General features: G+C 38.9%; 2 protein-coding genes across 11 annotated transcripts in view; one reads left to right on the top strand and one right to left on the bottom strand.

Annotated features, from left to right (window-relative positions):
* Positions 1-1,858, bottom strand: part of HMBOX1 (homeobox containing 1) — a 185,280-nt gene extending 183,422 nt beyond the window's left edge. For 6 of the 9 annotated variants that reach the window (XM_019799297.2, XM_034661353.1, XM_034661354.1 and 3 more), the window contains exon 1: positions 1,539-1,858. The gene's annotated coding sequence lies outside the window, so the exon portion shown is untranslated. The remainder of the gene's footprint in view (positions 1-1,538) is intronic. The other 3 variants (XM_011224515.3, XM_011224516.3, XM_011224517.3) reach the window with 1 other exon arrangement.
* Positions 1,859-2,061: 203 nt separating this feature from the next.
* INTS9 (integrator complex subunit 9) overlaps positions 2,062-17,542 on the top strand; it is a 107,591-nt gene continuing 92,110 nt past the window's right edge. Inside the window, exon 1 of one of the 2 annotated variants that reach the window (XM_019799296.2) lies at positions 2,062-2,343. In XM_019799296.2, the coding sequence (XP_019654855.1) occupies positions 2,335-2,343 (9 nt within the window). In that variant the 5' untranslated portion in view covers positions 2,062-2,334. The remainder of the gene's footprint in view (positions 2,344-17,542) is intronic. The other variant, XM_002918872.4, reaches the window with a different exon arrangement.

The raw sequence follows: 17,542 nt of genomic DNA, 5'->3' as shown, positions 1-17,542 counted from the left end.
GTTTAATGCAAAGCACTTCAATCCCGATGTGACAATTACCTGTGGCATAAATGCAAAGTAAAAACAAATCCAAGTCCTTTTCATCTAATGATGCATTTTATAGTAAAATCACAAAAAGCACAACTATATTAGCGCAAACTAAATAAACAGGCACAGGAGGCATCATACCCATCGGGGAAGACAAATGTAGCATGCCAAGAAAGAAAGGAAAGACTGAAGGAGAAAGAAGGGAAAGAGGAAGGAAGGAAGGGAAGAGAGGTTTCTATACCTGCAGGATCCCAGAGAAATGAACTAGTCACATCACTCTACCCTATTAGATACATAAGGGGTTTTAAAGCTTCAGGGTAAAAAACAGCAATCACTTTATACCATTCAACTTTATATAGTATAGTGTCTTTAATGTCAACTGCCTTCCACCCTTCACTCACCCAACGCTTCCTCACTCTTCCACACCAGCTTTCAGACAAATCCGAGACAGAACAGGGTGGAGTAGAAGAAAAATACAAGCAGCGCCTATCAGCTACTCCCCCCGCTACCAAAAAATTTCCAACAGTTTTCCCTACTTAGGAAAATAAGTCTCCCTATCTCAAGATACACAACAGTCATCCTATATCTTTAGTAGACACACAGAGACGCATACCCATGTCAGCACTCCAGACCCCCACCGTACGCCCCCGAATCTTAAGTAATGTTTAATGCATTTAACACGAAGACGACGAGATACATCTACCTACCGTTTCGGGGTGAGGGTGGGTGGAGGACTCCTTTCAAAGTAGCCCCAATAGTGTAACCAAAACACGGTTCCGGAATAAAATATTAAGAACACTTTTCCTTTCCCACCTATCTATGGACTTAAGGATGCAAAAATCCATCTCCACACCACCTCATCTCTAAAATTCTTCAGCCCGGAGTTTGGGGTGGAGATTCGTCCAGGGGAGGGGACGGAGGCGGGGAGAAGTGTGAGCGGGCAATGGGACACAAACGAGTTGCTAACCCCAGCTACCCCGCACCACGTCGCCAGCCCAAAGGTCCAGGACCCGGACCTTACGCACGCTTCTCTGCCCAGGCCCAGATAAAAGCTATGACTCCAGCTATCTAACTTCCTATCTATAGACATTTATTCAAGACTAACATATCACACAAGTACACGTCACACAGTTTAAAACACAGTTATAAACCCCAAACAAACCCACACACCTCAAATTCACCTCGCAGTTTCCCCAAACTCCGAACAGGAGACCCCACCTCCAGGATTCAAACCTTCCGCCCACAGTAGAGGAAACCAGGAGAAAAGAGTTGGGGAGCAGCCGACGCCTTTCAATTACGGCCCCCCACAAACTGCCCCACCCCACACCCTGCGTCCGGGTTACCCACTCGGAAGCCCCCTGCTTCCTCCCTCCTCTCAATCGGGCCGCTTAAGAGACCCATCCCCAGCCCTCTCACTCCCCAAAGCCCCTCAAAAAAAAAAAAAAAAAGTGAAGAGAAAGAAGTGAGGAAAGAGACTAGAAGTAGTCCGGCTTCAAAACCGCTCGACTCACCTCAGAATCCTTGCTGAGTTCTCTCCGCCCGGCACAGCCCCCTCCCCAACGTCCCAGTACGAAGGGCTGAGGCAGGGAGGAGGGGAAAGCGGGAGGGGGAGGGGTGTCTTCCGCGTGGGGCGCCAGTCGGGAGGGTACTGGGGAGGGGTTGAGGCCGGCGCAGGAAGAGGAGAAGGGGGAGGGGAGGCCCCTATCTCCCAGTCTCCCCCTGAAAACCTCCCTTGTCTCAATCACATCAGACTGACTGTCTTTGTCTGGCTGACAACCGCCATATTGATATCAACAGCCCCGCTCCCACCTGCTGCCGCCGGGCGGCCCTGGGAGTTGTAGTTCTTGCCTCCCCTGAGTAAAAGCTCGGGATTCAGCAGCCCGAAGCCCCAGGGAACTACAGCTCCCGGCAAGTCCCGCGCCTGTCTGCCTTCCCACAGGGAGGAGGAGTAAGGGGTGCCAGAGACATGGGGACTACACATCCCAGAATACCATGGGACCCAGGCCCAGAGAGGGGACATGATATCATGCTGGGGTGCAGAGAGAGGATGAATTGGCGGCCAGGATGAATTTGAGCTGGCCGAAGGAGGCGTTGGAGAGGAAAGGGACGGAAAAGAAAGATGACCACAGTTCCCATGATGCACGGAGAGATGACTACATTTCCCATGATGCCCCGGGGAGGGGGCGAGGGAAGAAGGACTGCATGTCCCGCGATGCTCTCGGCGGGCCGGTGGCGGTGATTGAACCGGAAGACGCCCTCTGCGTTTGAGGAGTGGAGTGTCTGGTACCGAACAACCAAAAGTCCAGTATGAAACTGGTGAGTTTCTGCTCCTAGGTCAGAGAGCAAAGGTGATGCCATATCCTTTTGGACTTCTTCGTTTGCACTTTGGGAAGGGAAGTAGAAATTGGGTGGACCAAGGAAAGCTGCTGTTATTGGAGAGGTTTGAATCCTATCCCCCCCCCATCCCCAGCTACTTGGAGATCTTATCCATCCATTGACGGGTCCCTTTGGTTAGATAAGACGTTGACTCTGTCGTATTTCTTCTACGAACCAAGGTTGAGCTTTATGAGCCAGGTTTGACTTTTCAGCTGCCACGTGAGTGTTGTAATAGGTTATTTAATTCTTTCCATGCTATTAGTACTTGAGTAGCCCTTCTCCCTACCGTTGTTGAGGCGGCTTTTATTAGATCTGAGCGGAGAGTAGGAAATATTGGACAGAGGGTAATCACTTATTAAATTTTGTATTATAGACTCCTAGCTGCCCTAGGACTTTAGAGAAGGACGAAGTCAGGGTGTGATTTTGGAGGATTTGAGTCTTAAACACTACATTCTGTGGGCTGAGAGGAAGTGTTAAGGCATTCCCCCCACGGACTGCATGAACCAAGGTTAGAGGAAACATGCCAGCCAGTATATCTGGAGAAGTCTTTGCATCACAAAACCCAGACATTTTGTTTAGAAAAGCTTCTCAGACCTTTAATTTGGGCCGTTTTACTTACTGTGCATAAGATATAACTACTTTATTCTACCTATATAGAATTAGTAATAGCATTAATTAGCAGGTGTGAGATGCTGTTTCTCAGCCTTTTAAAGTTAATGTTCCTGCAGCCAAGTATGCCAAGCTTTATTTTCTATGATTTTTATACAAAAACAAAAGGTTTGTTTTCTTATTTGAACATACTTTTCCAAAGTGTGCACACACGTGCATGCGTACACACACACAGTACAGCTATATACTCTGCAAAGTGTCAGCTGTTTTGTGAAAAGAAGTCAGAGAAAGTATTAAAGTAGATTCACCTCCAAAACTGCTGCTGTTTAGAACTGCCCTTAGGTAGGGAGAAGGGCACAGATCAGTAAACCTTGACTGTCAATTTGCTCCTGGGTCTGAGTGTGAAACATTTAGGAATGCAGAATTGAAAGTCACTGCCTTGCCCTATAGAAAGAAGGATGCAATTTAATGAAGATAGGAAAAAAAGCCAAAATTACAATTCATTGCAATTCATGGTAAAATAAAAACGTGTTCAGGGTTTGGGGAATTGAGAAGGTAATGGAGTGGGGGAGAGGTGGAAGACCGCTTCCTGGAAAGGACCCAAACTGATAAGAAAGATGAGTAGGCCAGGGCCTTCCATGAAGAGGGTTCAGGTTACAGGTGCAAAAGAGCTTGCACCTAAGTGATTGGAGGCACAGACCGTGCATCTCCAGTAAATGTTAAATCATATTTGGTGAGAAGGCATGCAAGTGTGAAACAATTTTTTCCATAAAAATGGATTTGGCTGAGTGTCTCAGAGAGCCAAGATTTACTTTACATATACCTTGTTTTGGCTCATAATATCCTCCTGCTTAATATATTTACAGATGTGGAAACATGGAAGGGAAAAGAGTAGAAACTTATTTTTCCTTTAAGAACCAAAATATGCCTCCTAGGGAGAGGAAGTGTTCTATCTATAGTCTCTCCCTCTTTACTTTCAATCCGTGTGTTACATATTAAAACTCATTTGGTAGTTGTTAAGTTGTTAGATGATCTTTAAAGCAGAATTACCATCAACATAGCAAAGTGGTTTCAAAAACACTGATGCTCACTTAGTTTTTTGTGTGTCATGCCTCATAAAGTTGAAATAAATCATCTCGTGGCCTAAAATTTTTAACTTTGTATACTGCTTCAGGAATATGTAGTAGTGAACCATGCTTTACATTCATATCATGAAACACAGAAATACATTTTATTGAGCACATTCCTGTTTTTGAGATTATGACTTCCCAGAATACCCTCCCCATGCACAATCTATGACCACATCTTGTTGATTGATGCTACCTCTGTTCTTGAATAAGTCTCTTTCTCCAGTCCCACTAATACTGCCGTTGTACTGGCTCTTTTCACTTGATACTTGGAATTCAACAATACTTTCTAACTGATCTCCCTGCCTTCAATCTTAATCCCATCCAGTCTATTTACTGTGCATCTCAGAAGTTGTTTTAAATTGCAGAGGTCCATAAAACCCCTCAGTAGCTTCCTTTGCCCTTAGGATAAAGTCTTACAATTCTTCACTTGGCTTACTTGGTCCTGCAGAATATGGCCCTGCCTACCTTTCCAGGCTCATACTTACCCCTCATCTCCCTTGCTCTCCTGGTTCCAATTATATTGCACATCTTCCAGTTCCTTAAACTCACCATACTTTTGCCTCTGGGACTTTAAGTGTGTTGCTTTGCCTTCAGTGCTTTTTTGCCTGCCTTATTTCTTCATATATCTCAGGTCTTTGTTTAGTACTTCTTCAAGGTTTCCTTGAATTGGTTACTCCTGTTAATATGCTTCCTTGGCACATTTTCTTTTTGTAGCACTGGTAGTTATTGGTTTTATGTCTTTCCTCCCTCATATATTCCCAGGGCCTGACACATAGTATGTCACTGAGTAGTTGTTGAATAAATAATCTCTGAAGGATTATCAAGGTTTGTGGCTATTGATAAGAAAAATTAAGGAGTGTATTTAAAACCTTAAAATAAGCAATATCCATTGGAGTAAAATAATAATAATAATAATAATTGCTACCTTTTGTGGAGCAGTTACTATGTGCCAGGCACTGTGCTAGATACCATGTAGTGTCCCACTTATTCCTTTGATTTAGGTGATACTATTCCCATTTTACAGATAAAAAAGTCTGAGCCTCAGAAAAGTGAAGTGGCTCAAATTTACACAGAGGGAAAAAGTAGTAGAACCAAGATCTGAGTCCTGGGTCCCTTAATGAGGGCCGGGATTCCAGCACCTTGCAAAGTACCTGGCATATGTTACCTCTTAATAAAAGGAAGCCAGAATGCATACTGGGAGAATTTATTCCAGGCTGCTTTTAAAATTAGCTTTAAATGTGAGTTTGATTAAATTAAGATCTTTAAAAAAGATTATTGGTAAAAAATTAAAGTTTGGAAACTTCCTTGATAATACAAAGGGCTCCATATCAGACCATACCAATTCAACAAGTGCCCAAGTTAGTTTTTATACTACCCAATTTAACCTCTGTAATAGCACTGATAGTTCTCTAACTTTATACATCACTCTTTTGGTGGCTTTTCACACACCCAAGGGAAGACCATGAATGTCATAAAATATTCCTTGGACATCTCCTTCTTAGAAAGCTACCAATTCAGAGGATTTTAATTACTGTCTATAATATTGTGCAATATTCAGGCAGCTTTATTTAACTGAAGAAAACTTACTGGCACCTTCAGTTAACCAGAATCATTTTTAAAGAACAGGAAAATTAGAAGTGTATCCTCTAAATTAGCATATTTTAGAGGCTGTTCTGTTTTTAGTGTAAATTGAGCCTACCTGGGTATACCCCAGTGGCCAATTCGGGAAATGATAGAAACTAGAATTTATCAGGGTCCTTAGCAAAAACATTGAGGAACAAAAAACTACTGAATACATTGACAAATTGAGTTTGAAATATCATATCCAGGAGTTTAGTCATTCAAATAGAGAAAGGTTAAAGTGAATAAGATAGTAAGAAGTAGTTCAAGAATGCAGCATGTGTCATACTTTCTATGGATCCAGAAATGGAGAGAATCTTCTAGTTTATTAAGTCAACAAAGATTTATTATGCAAACGCAGTATGCCCTTGGCATTCAAAGTTTTAATACTTTCCATTTTAACTCTTACATTTGACCCCAAAGATTGATGACAGGAAATTATTTATGATTTTACTGAGGCATAAATTTGAATATGACTTTAAAATTAGTGATAATCTGGGCCCTGGGTGGCTCAGTCAGTTAGTGTCTGCCTTCGGCTCAGGTCATGATCCTGGGGTCCCAGGATTGAGCCCTGAGTTGGTCTCCCTCCTCAGCAGGGAGTCTGCTTCTCCCTGTCCCCCTCCCCCGATTGTGCTCTCTCTCTCTCTCTCTCAAATAAATAAATAAAATCTTAAAAAAAAAAAAAAGATTAGTGATAATATAGTGAATGAACCTGATTGCCTCAGAATCCATGGCTCTCTGTAGTTATTATTGCTCTTTTGTTAAAGTTCTGAAAGAAAGGTCGTTTAAATGCTTGTTATGCTATACTTTTTAAATTTGATGGAGGAAATTATATGCTGTAGTTGTATTTACAAATTTAAAAACCCAGGAGATGTTCTTCAGTGATCTGTGCTCCTTTATACAAAGTGTTGTTTTTGGTACTACTGGCTTTTTGGGGAAGGCTCAAACTTTTAACTCACCATTTCTCCTAGGAAAACAGATGGAGCAAAGAAATGGATTCATGGACTGTTCCCAGTGGAAGACAAATAAAACACCAAGTGGAATTGTAGATGATCTCCAAGATCTTTGCTTGAGAGGGGCAAATTCTGCCCCAAGGTCAATTTAACAGATCATTAGAAAGGGGTGTGGTTATTCCTCACCTTGGATCTGAGAGTGATAGATTATTTCTCTCATTTCCAGAATTGCAGAATGCTTTTGGCTTCTTAGAACTTAGATCAAGAATAGACAATCTCGGGGTGCCTGGGTTGCACAGCGGTTAACCGTCTGCCTTCGGCTCAGGGCGTGATCCCGGTGTTGTGGGATTGAGCCCCACATCAGGCTCCTCCGCTATGAGCCTGCTTCTTCCTCTCCCATTCCCCCTGCTTGTGTTCCTTCTCTCGCTGGCTGTCTCTATCTCTGTCGAATAAATAAATAAAATCTTTAAAAAAAAAAAAGAATAGACAATCTCTTGCTATAAATTACAGACATTTACAATTTTACCAGTGCTTATTAATTCACCTATTATGGTGCAGTTGTTAAAATGTCAACCTCATTTCACTCTTTTCCGTTTCTCTTTGCTGGTTGATTAGAGTGCCCTCGTGTGTCTTTATGATGTAATATCATTTCGAGCTTCCGAAAGGTCATATTTTATCACCACCTCAGTATGATAGGTTTTTTCCTTTCTTTCCTCAAACTGAAAAGCAATGTGTAACATAAGGCCAAGTCACATACTTTATTCAGCAGTGCTCTGAGATAAAAATGGATATTTTACTTTGGGGCATTTCAAAGTCATAATTGTTGTTACTCTGAAGATTAGATCTTTTATGCTTAAGGTGAAAAAAAAAGGACACCAGTAATAGATTTTTTCCAGCAATAATAGTTGAATTGAAAAATATATGTATGACTCACAGTATAAGCATGACAGCATTAGTGTTGCATATAACTACAGTAGCATATCTGTTTTGTGCCTGGTTTGCTTTGAGCACTCAAATGCCACTGCCGTTGGCTCTGATGATCAGCAAACTGTACTTGACAGACAAGGGCCAAGAGCGTAGCATGGCATGGAAATCAGTAAAACCCATCATTCCAAATGGAAAACTTGCTCCTGGCTCGCTAAATACCAACAGAGGTCCAGGCATACATGGCCCCTCAAATCTCCATTATTATTCATTTATTCATTCAACAAATCTTCCTGACCAACTGTCTCCTCTGTGCTAGGCCTTGCTGGAGGTACCGGGAACAGAACAGATTTACTTCCTGCCTTTATGGAAAGTAATGTCTAGTGGCTTACTGTGCAATTCAAACAATATTACAGTGAATTTCTGATGTAGAGACATCATCAGGCAGTGGCTCAAGTATTTTTTTAATGTAATGGTCAAATAATGCATTTAATTGTATCCAAGAATATGCCTTCTTAAAATTTTAGTAGTTATGGCCAACTTGCCCACTAGTTTACCATTGTACCAGTAGTATATGAGAATGCATTTCCTCCCCCTTGCCAACAATGCCATCTGTTTCTTTACTCTTACTATGTGTCTTACTAATGCAACTTTCTTTTTCATCAATCCTCACACCCTCTTGTCTCTTAAACTTCAGCCATATTTAGTTAAACATCCTTATAGTAGTGATAATATGGATGTGGGAAAATGTACCAGAAAGGGGAAACACATTTCTTTATATAAAAAAAAAAAATGGTGTCATAAGAATCTTTAAGAGGAATTTTTTAAACACTCTGTGGTGTTGCTTTGAAAATGCTGATGCATGGGTGTAGTAATTAAGATGGCAGTATTATGAGATCAAATGGATTGGAGAGGCAGCCAGGCCAAGTGTGCATAAATGACAGAGGAGATCCCCCATCATCCCCAGAAAGGGATGATCTGTGAGATGAAGCTAAAACTTGATATCATCAGGAAGGACTGAGGAAAAGGTAGATGCCAAAATTTGCAGAGATTATGAAAAAAGGCAAGACTGCAAACCAAAAGGATGAACGGTAATAAGAAAGACTGTAAAGGGAAACAAGTCAGTTTGAAAACCCCTAGGCACTCAGTGATCAAGTCTATGTGATGGGAACTTTACTGTGAGAAAAACAGGAAGTTTCAATTGTCCCTGATTGACCATATATCTAAAGGAAATGCCTTGAAGGTCTGAAACATTTAAATTTATTGAAAGCACAACTGAATGAACTTTAGCTCTTTCAAGGATATATAATCAGATAGATGGTGTTCAGGAAGGTGATTTTTTAATAGGAATTGCAAAACGAAAGCCCTTTTGGCCCTTAAAGTACAGTTTATTTTTCATCATTCATGTTTATGAAGAGGGGGGAGGTGAATAATTAAAAGGTCTTGCATAATCCATTCCTCATCAGATTTATGGCCTAAGCAGAGATACTCTTTTCCTAAATACAATATTTCTGCATTTTTCTATTTCAGTGAATAGAGGAAGGCATAATTAGATGTTCTAATTTAATAAGTCTTCCTTTCCATATGTTTTTCTAGCACGTGGAAATATGAGTAAACAAGCAGTAGTATTAATAATGTAGAGGATATTATTATTATAACCATTACTTTTTTTTTTTACATTTTTAAAGCAGCTTTATTGAGGTATAATTTACGTGCCACAGAATTCATACATTTAAAGTGCAGTGACTTTTAGTAAATTCAGAGTTATGCAACAATTACCACAATCCAGTTTTAGAATACTTTCATCACTCCGAAAAGATCCCTTATGTCCATTAGCAGTCAATCCCCGTTACTACCTCCAGGCTCAAGCAACTGCTTATCTACTTTCTGTCTTGTAGATTTGCCCTTTCTTGTCATTTCATATAAATTAACCACTACAATATGCAGTCTCTTGTGTCTGACTTCTTGCCCTTAGTATAATGTTTTCGAAGTACACCCATGTTGTGGCATATACCATTTAATAATATTCCACTCTATGAGTATACCACATTTTGTTTACCCATGTACCATTTGATGAACATTAGGATTGTTTTCACTTTGAGGGTATCGTTATGTGGAAGGTTTCCATTTCTAATATCTCCATGTTTGCATTTCTTTTTCTTACGTGATTGCACTGGCTAGAACCCCTAGTTCAATGTTGAAGTGGTGTGAGCAGACATCCTCTCAATCTTTTCCCAGTTCCCAATCTGAGGGGGGAAGCATTTACTTTTTCACTACTGCATATGATGTGAGCTGTAGGTTTTTTGTAGATACCCTTAATCAAATTGAGGATGTGCTCTTCTATCCTTAGTTTATTGAGCATTTTTATCATGAATGGGTCTTGGATTTTATCAAATGCTTTTGGGTGGGGGTATCAAGATGATCATATAGTTTTTGTCCTTTATTATATTAATATGGTATATTACCTTGGGTGAATGTTGAATGTTAAGTCAATCTTACATTCCAAGTATAATTCCCACTTGGTCATGATATATAGTCCTCTATACATATCGCCAGAATTGGTTTGCTAATATTTTGTTGAAGATTTTTACATATACATTCACTAGAGATATTGTTCTGTAGTTTTCTTGTAATGTCTTTGGTTTTGGTATCAGAGCAATGTTTTTCTCATAGAATGAGTTGGGAAGTGTTCCCTCCTCCTCTGTATTCTGGAAGAGTGCTCAAAGAATTGATATTATTTCTTCTTCAGATGTGTGATAGAATTCATCAGTGAAGCCGTTTGGGCCTGGGCTTTTCTTTTGGGGCAGATTATTTATTGACTAATTCACTTTCTTTACTTGCTACGGGTCTCTTCAGATTTTCTGTTTGTGCATTACATTTTTTAGAAATTGAATTAAAATATACACAACATAAGATTAACTTTTAACCATTTTTTTTTAAGATTTTATTTATTTATTTGACAGAGAGAGACAGCCAGCGAGAGAGGGAACTCAAGCAGGAGGAGTGGGAGAGGAAGAAGCAGGCTCCCAGCAGAGGAGCCTGACGTGGGGCTCTATCCCAGGACCCTGGGATCACGCCCTGAGCTGAAGGCAGACGCTTAACGACTACGCCACCCAGGCGCCCCAACTTTTAACCATTTTTAAGTAAAGTTCAGTGGCATTAGGTACATCCACATGGTTGAGTGACCATCACCATCCGTCTAAAGTTTATCCATGTTGTAGCGTGTGTCAGAATTTTCTTCCTTTTTAAGGCTGAATAATATTCCATTAAATGTGTACACCACATTTTGTTTATTCATTCATCTGTCAATGGACACTTAGTCATTTCTGCCTTTTGGCTATTGTAAATCTGCTTTGAACATGGATGTGCAGTTATCTGTTCAGATCTCTGCTTTGAATTCTTTGGGATATTTTTCCAGGAATAGAATTACTGAATCACATGATAATTCTCTGTTTAACTTTTTGAGGAACGAACATACTGTTTTCACAGCATGTGCACCTGCACCATTTTATGTTCCCAATAGCAATACACAAGGGTTCTAATTTCTCCACATCTTCACCACTTGCCAATACTTGTCATTTTCTGTTTGTTTTGATAATAGCCATCCTGGGGCGCCTGGGTGGCGCAGTCGTTAAGTGTCTGCCTTTGGCTCAGGGCGTGATCCCAGCGTTCTGGGATCGAGCCCCACATCAGGCTCCTCTGCTAGGAGCCCGCTTCTTCCTCTCCCACTCCCCCTGCTTGTGTTCCCTCTCTCACTGGCTGTCTCTCTCTGTCAAATAAATAAATAAAATCTTTAAAAAAAAAAAATAGCCATCCTAACGGGTGTGATTTTCATTACATTTCCTTAATGCTTACTGATGTTGAGCATCTCTTTGTTTTTTTTTAGACAGGTAATACATGTACATTGTTTAATTAAAAAAAAATGTGCAAGTTTAAGAGAAAAAAAAAGTGAAGAGATCTGCTCCTCTCTTTATCTTCCTCCCCAAGAGCAATCTCAGTTATCAGTTTCCTTTGTACCCTTTAGAGATACTCTGTGGATTTACATTTATGTAACTTCCATCCCTTTTTTATTTTCTACATAAATGGTGATATCCTACCCACACTGGTTTTGCGAATTCCTTTTTCTTTTTTAAGTTAGAAATGTATCTTACCTATCATTTCATATCAATATTTAGGACTGGTTCGTTTTATAAAATACTACATACTCAGACCTAATGAATCAGAGTCTGCATTTAGTAAGATCTTGGGTCATTTGTTTTCATAGTCTTTTCATTGTAGACAATGAAATATTTCCAGTGCTCCTTTCAGATATTTTTTAAAAATACTTCTAACAGACACTTTGTATTTTTATTGTCTAAAGGATGAGTTTAGAATTATGGATGTTAGGCTGGAAGATATAGTTCTACCCCCACCTACACCCCTCATGACGATTTTGAAAATCATTCATTGTTAAAAGTTTAGGGCATGGTTGTTACTAATATAAAACGTAACATACGAAATTAGTGTCAGCATATCTCAAAAATATGTTCATACCATTGCTAGAAAATAAATCAGTTGTGCAGTGTTTTGTTGTTTAGGTATGCATAATTTATCTGGCCAAACCTTCATCAATGAGCATTATGTTGTGTCCAATCTTTTGCTGTTAGAAATCGTGTTGCATGATAATCTCCTTTGTGAGCATCTCTGGAAGTATATTTGTAGGATACATTTCTGGATGAAATGGATGGTTCAAAGGGTATGCGCATTTTTTATTTCATTTTATTGCCAAAATGCCCCCATAGAGACTTATCAGATTACACTGTCTCCAGCAGCATATCCCAGTGTACCACTACAATGTAACCATCAAACTGTCTTACTTTTTCCTCACTGAAAAGTGAAAAAATGGTCTGTCATTATACTTTTTAAAATTTTTTTCTCCTGAGTGTAAGATGTAGGACATCTTTTCATGTGTCTACAAAAACATCTGTTTCTGTTTTCTACTCAACTCTTATCCCACTTGATCTATTTTACAGTACTACATTTTTATTTTTTGTAGTTTTAGTGTATTTTAATATCTTGTAGTATTTGTTCCCACTCATTGCTCTCTACCTTAGAATTTTCCAGACTGCTCTCATTTTTTTTCCACGTAAAATTTAGAACTTTAAATGTCCAATAAAATTGAGAATTATTAATTCCCAGTAAAATCTCTCTCATATTTTTATTGGAATCAGGCTAAATTTATAAAATGTAAGGAGAGAATTGACTTATTTCTTTCAACATGTCATTGAGTCTACGGAACAAATGGCTTTTCCTTTATTTAAACCTTTTCTTAAACATTATCTTTTTTATTGTTACTATAATTGGTATCTTTTCCTAGATAGTTTACATACAAGAAGGGTATATCTTCTTTGTATTCTCTCTACGGCCCCTTGTTGAATTCTTTTAATTTTTAGTAGTTTTTCCGGTGAATTCTCATGGGTTTTCCTGGCATATAACTTTGCAGACAGTCTTTTAAACCTCATTTTTTTCTGTGGTGTAATTACATTGGCTTATACTTGCAAGTTAGTTTGGAATAGGAGTGGTGCTGGTAGACATCTCTGTTCTATTTCTGACGTAAATGGACATGCTGCTTTAAACTCAACATGTCACTGTTATATCAACTTTCGGCTTGAAATTTTTGTATATTTTAATTTACATGCTATAGCTAACTACTTTCTTGCTCCAGAATTTTCTAGTCACTAATAAAGTGAAATTCTTTCATATAGACCAACAATAAGTCATTTCTTAAGGGGGAGATCTATTTGTGTTGTACTGTATTGTTTGCTCTAGGCAGTTAATTATATCTTGCAAGCCATTTCCAGACTTTTGAGAAAACAATGGTTTTTATAACTTAAAGTCTTGGGTGGTGTATAGCAGATTCACAGAAGTAAAAGACTCCTATGACCTTAAGAGAAAATTGCAGGCTTTCCTTGGAAAACAGAACAGCCAGAAATAGTTTCTTTCTCTGTACTTAAGAGACAGGCCTGATAAAGGCAAGAAATGTAAACAAATCGGTCTGTTAAAATAAACATAATTACCACACCAAAAAAAAAAAATCTCTGCGGAAACAAAAAAAGGGTTCAGAGCCCTAGGCAAGGACTTATTTATTTTAAGCTGTATTTGATTCAAGCTATGTAGATCCAATAGGAAGAAACTGTTGATGAACAGCTATGTGATAGTTAAAATTAACAGATAAGAGAAGCAATAACAAAAATCCTTTGTTTGGCTGTATGATCCAACAAATGTTATTAAATGCCTATCTCAAACAAAACCTCTTTGATGCCATGGGGCATACTAAAGATGGGTAAGACATAGATCCTACTATCAGTAACTGACTACTTAACAAACCATGGACACAATGTATTGTGTATGCTCTGTATGTGTGTGACTGTATGCAGTTTTAGTAATAGACTGTGATAAAGGCAGTAGTGGGGTATGTGATAAAGGCAGTAGTGAAGTATGTAAGTTTAGGATTATGAAAGATGTTTTCCAAACAGAAAGTCAAAGTTGCCTACAGAAGTAAAATTTGAGCTGGCCTTGAAAAGTATGTTGGCTGGCAGGTATCTCAGAGGCAAAGTTTTGTGTCCCTGCCATTGGGTCAGGGGTGGGATTGCTGGGGGTTATCAGGAATGAAAGTTAGAAAGGTAGATTGAAGCCACAGTGGTGACTTTGCATACGAGACTTAGTGGTTTGGACAGTAGCAGAATAAGGATATTTAAAAAACATCTATTTCGAGGAAGTTTGGGAGCTTTAAAGCTTTACTTTTTTTTAAAGATTTTTTTAAAAGATTTTATTGATTTTATTTATTTATTTGTCAGAGAGAGAGAGAGCACAAGCAGGGGGAGTGGAAGGCAGAGGGAGAAGCAGGCTCCCCAGTGAGCAAGGAGCCCAATGTGGGACTTGATCCCAGGACCCTGGGATCACAACCTGAGCCGAAGGCAGACCCTTAACCCACTGAGCCACCCAGACGTCCCTAAAACTTTAAAGAATGTGTAAACACGTGGAGCCTATAAATTCATCCGTTGGGAAATCTAGGACAAAGAAGTTGGAAGAACTGTACTTTACACACTTAAGAAAAACTTTGGAATGTGAAATCAAAAAGTGTGATTCACTGCAGTTACAGAAAATATTTTGAAAAGTGAAATATAATCAAAACAAGAATAATTAGGGAGTTTAGCAAATGCATCAAAGCAAAGGCAAAGTCAGAATTTACCCTACTTAGGACAAGATTTTTCTAAGTACTTTATGAGGATATCTCATAAGCAGTAACAGAATTCATAGATACATCAAAAACTGAAAGGGATCCAGAGAATTCAATCCGTGGGACCAATTGACGGGCACCGTATAAGAACAATACCCAGATAGGGAAAAAGGAAAGAACAGAGACAGATAGTGAATTCCTTGACATTCACCTATATTGAGAAAAAGCTGGGCAAGGGTCCCTTTCCTGCAGAACTGATAAATGCATAGAATATTCTTGGTTACATCGACAGCTTGGATATAGATAAATCACTAGAAAGTGTGATGCCATCCTCAGATTTTTTTTTTCATATGATTTTCATACAGTTAAAGTAACATAAATTTCAAGTGTGCATGTAGTTTGATGAATTTTTATCTAGTTAGACTTCCATGTATATTCTCCCTTGTGTCTGGCTTTAATTCAGCACGTTGTTGACCTGGAAATTTTAAGGGATGAAAACTGTTGACTTGTTGCCTAACCTATGTCACCCATGTATAAAGAGCAACTCCCCAGAGGACTGGCCAACTACCTGTGGGATTACCATCTCTTTGTAGGGTTCTAGAAGGGACCCTGAGAAACTCAGCCTGGTAAAACCTATTTCTGGGCTTGGCAAGCTGCTGCAGTTCAGTGGGAGACTGTCAGGCAAACACAGCATGGTTTCTTTTAAAAAGAAATCAATCTGACTGAACTATCAAGAGTTCTGCAGAGGGACTAAATAAAGCTTGTTTCTTCAATTCACTTGAATTTTTGGAATGCTTTCCTCAAAAATATTATAGAATCAATAAATACTCATAAAAAATTTTTTCAGAATATAATTGAAAGCTATAGAGAAGGAAACAAAGATCACCTGTCATCTCACTACCTAGAATAATCACTGTTTAACATTTTGGTATGTAATCTGCTCTGCTGGATGTGTGCAATGACATCCTTCTATATCAGTAACTCTTAAATTATAAATCTGTTAGGATTAGATTCCGCTGAATGATAGGAAGGCTGAAATAACCATGGCTTAAATAGGGTTGATGTTTCTTTCTTATGTAAATGAAGTCTGAGGGAAAATAGTCCAGGGCTGATAGGGCAGGTCCATGATCCTTAGAAACCCAGACTCTCCCTGCTTGCTTATTGGCCCACCATCTTCAATATGTGGCTTACTCTCTGCGATCCAATATGACTGTACCAGCTAAAGCCATGAGGTCCTTATTTCCAGCCAGGAGGAAGGAGGAAGGGGCAGAGAAAGGATGCCCCTTCCCTTTGTTAGTTTCTCAGAGTTGCACATACCCCTTTGATCTATCTTTTTGGCCAGAATTTACATTGCTGCGTCTAGTTGCAAGAGAAACTGGGAAATGGTCTTTATTCCAGGTGGCTGTAATTCCAGCTGAGATTTGGGGTTCTCCTATAAAAGAACAGAGGGGGATACAGATAATGAGACAACTCTGTCACAAGCCTTTCCATTTTAAATATTTGTATTGCTCATTTTGGGTTGTTTTTATAGTATTACATTATGTGGTTTTATTCTGCTCTTGAACATTGTGGTTTCCATCCCCTAACTGTCCTGCACAATGCTGAAGAGAACATAGTTATTTACTTTTTTTGCACCCATCTGGTTTTTTTGCTTAGTGTAAGTAAATTCCTTAAGTAGAATTGTGAGGTCAAGGACTATACATGCGCATTTTAAATTTTGACTCAAGATTGCTTTTCAGAAGTTCTTTCATTTTCATCTACCAGGAGTAACTGAGAGTTTCCATTTCCCCATACCCTCATGATTAGTTTCTTCAGGTGAGTGTTTGGACAGACCATTTCCCCACAGTATAGTTTTAATCTACACTTCTATTACTTGTAGAAGGTTGACCATCTTTGCATTTGTTTTTGGTGTTTTGGGTACTTTTAGGGGGCCCTTTATATTCTTTTACAAATTACCTGTTTGTGGTTTTTCCCTGTTTTTCTGTTGCAGTCTTTGTTACTCAGTTTTTACTCAGTTAATAGAGTTCTTTATATATTAAGGATATCAGTTCTTCATCTTGGTTTTACAAATGGTTTTTGCCAGCGTATCTTTTTTTGCCTTGTTTTAGAGTAGTTTTGGCCATACTGAAGTTTTTAGTATAAATAAACAAATCTATCGTTATTTTCTTCTCGGATCATGGCTTTAGGGTGGCACTTAAAAGTCCTTTTCTATGCCAGGATTATATCAAATATTTCCCTAAAGTTTTAGAATTTCTCTGCTAGGATGCCATACAAAGATTTTTTTAAAGAAGTGTTTTATCAACCACAACAAACTGAAAATCAAAATCAAACTACTTTCTCTAGTAAGTGTGGGTTTCTCTGCTGCCATTTTTGTAGGGTCATTATTAATTAGTAAAAGAAGCTGCCTCTTCTGTTTTCTCCCGAGGACCCAGATGGTACAGGCAAAGGAAAACTCTTTCCTTTACCCTGACCCCTGACATATTAACTGTGTGACTAGTAGGAAATTTTTTGGTTGAAAAACTTTTTCTAGACCCCAAAACTAATTGCTGATAGCCTGGTTTTTGTCCAGATATAAATGTATGTGAAGAACCCAGCATGAAGTGCTCAATCAATGGTAACTGTTTTTATAAACTTTTTTACTTAATGAAAAGCAGTTTGTAAATCCATTTCTTTGAAAAGCTGAA

This window comes from Ailuropoda melanoleuca, chromosome 5, assembly GCF_002007445.2.
Source record: "Ailuropoda melanoleuca isolate Jingjing chromosome 5, ASM200744v2, whole genome shotgun sequence".
In the NCBI taxonomy this organism is placed as follows: Eukaryota; Metazoa; Chordata; class Mammalia; order Carnivora; family Ursidae; genus Ailuropoda; species Ailuropoda melanoleuca.
The sequence above is the reverse complement of the archived record's forward strand: the minus strand, read 5'-3'. Positions and strand labels throughout refer to the sequence as shown.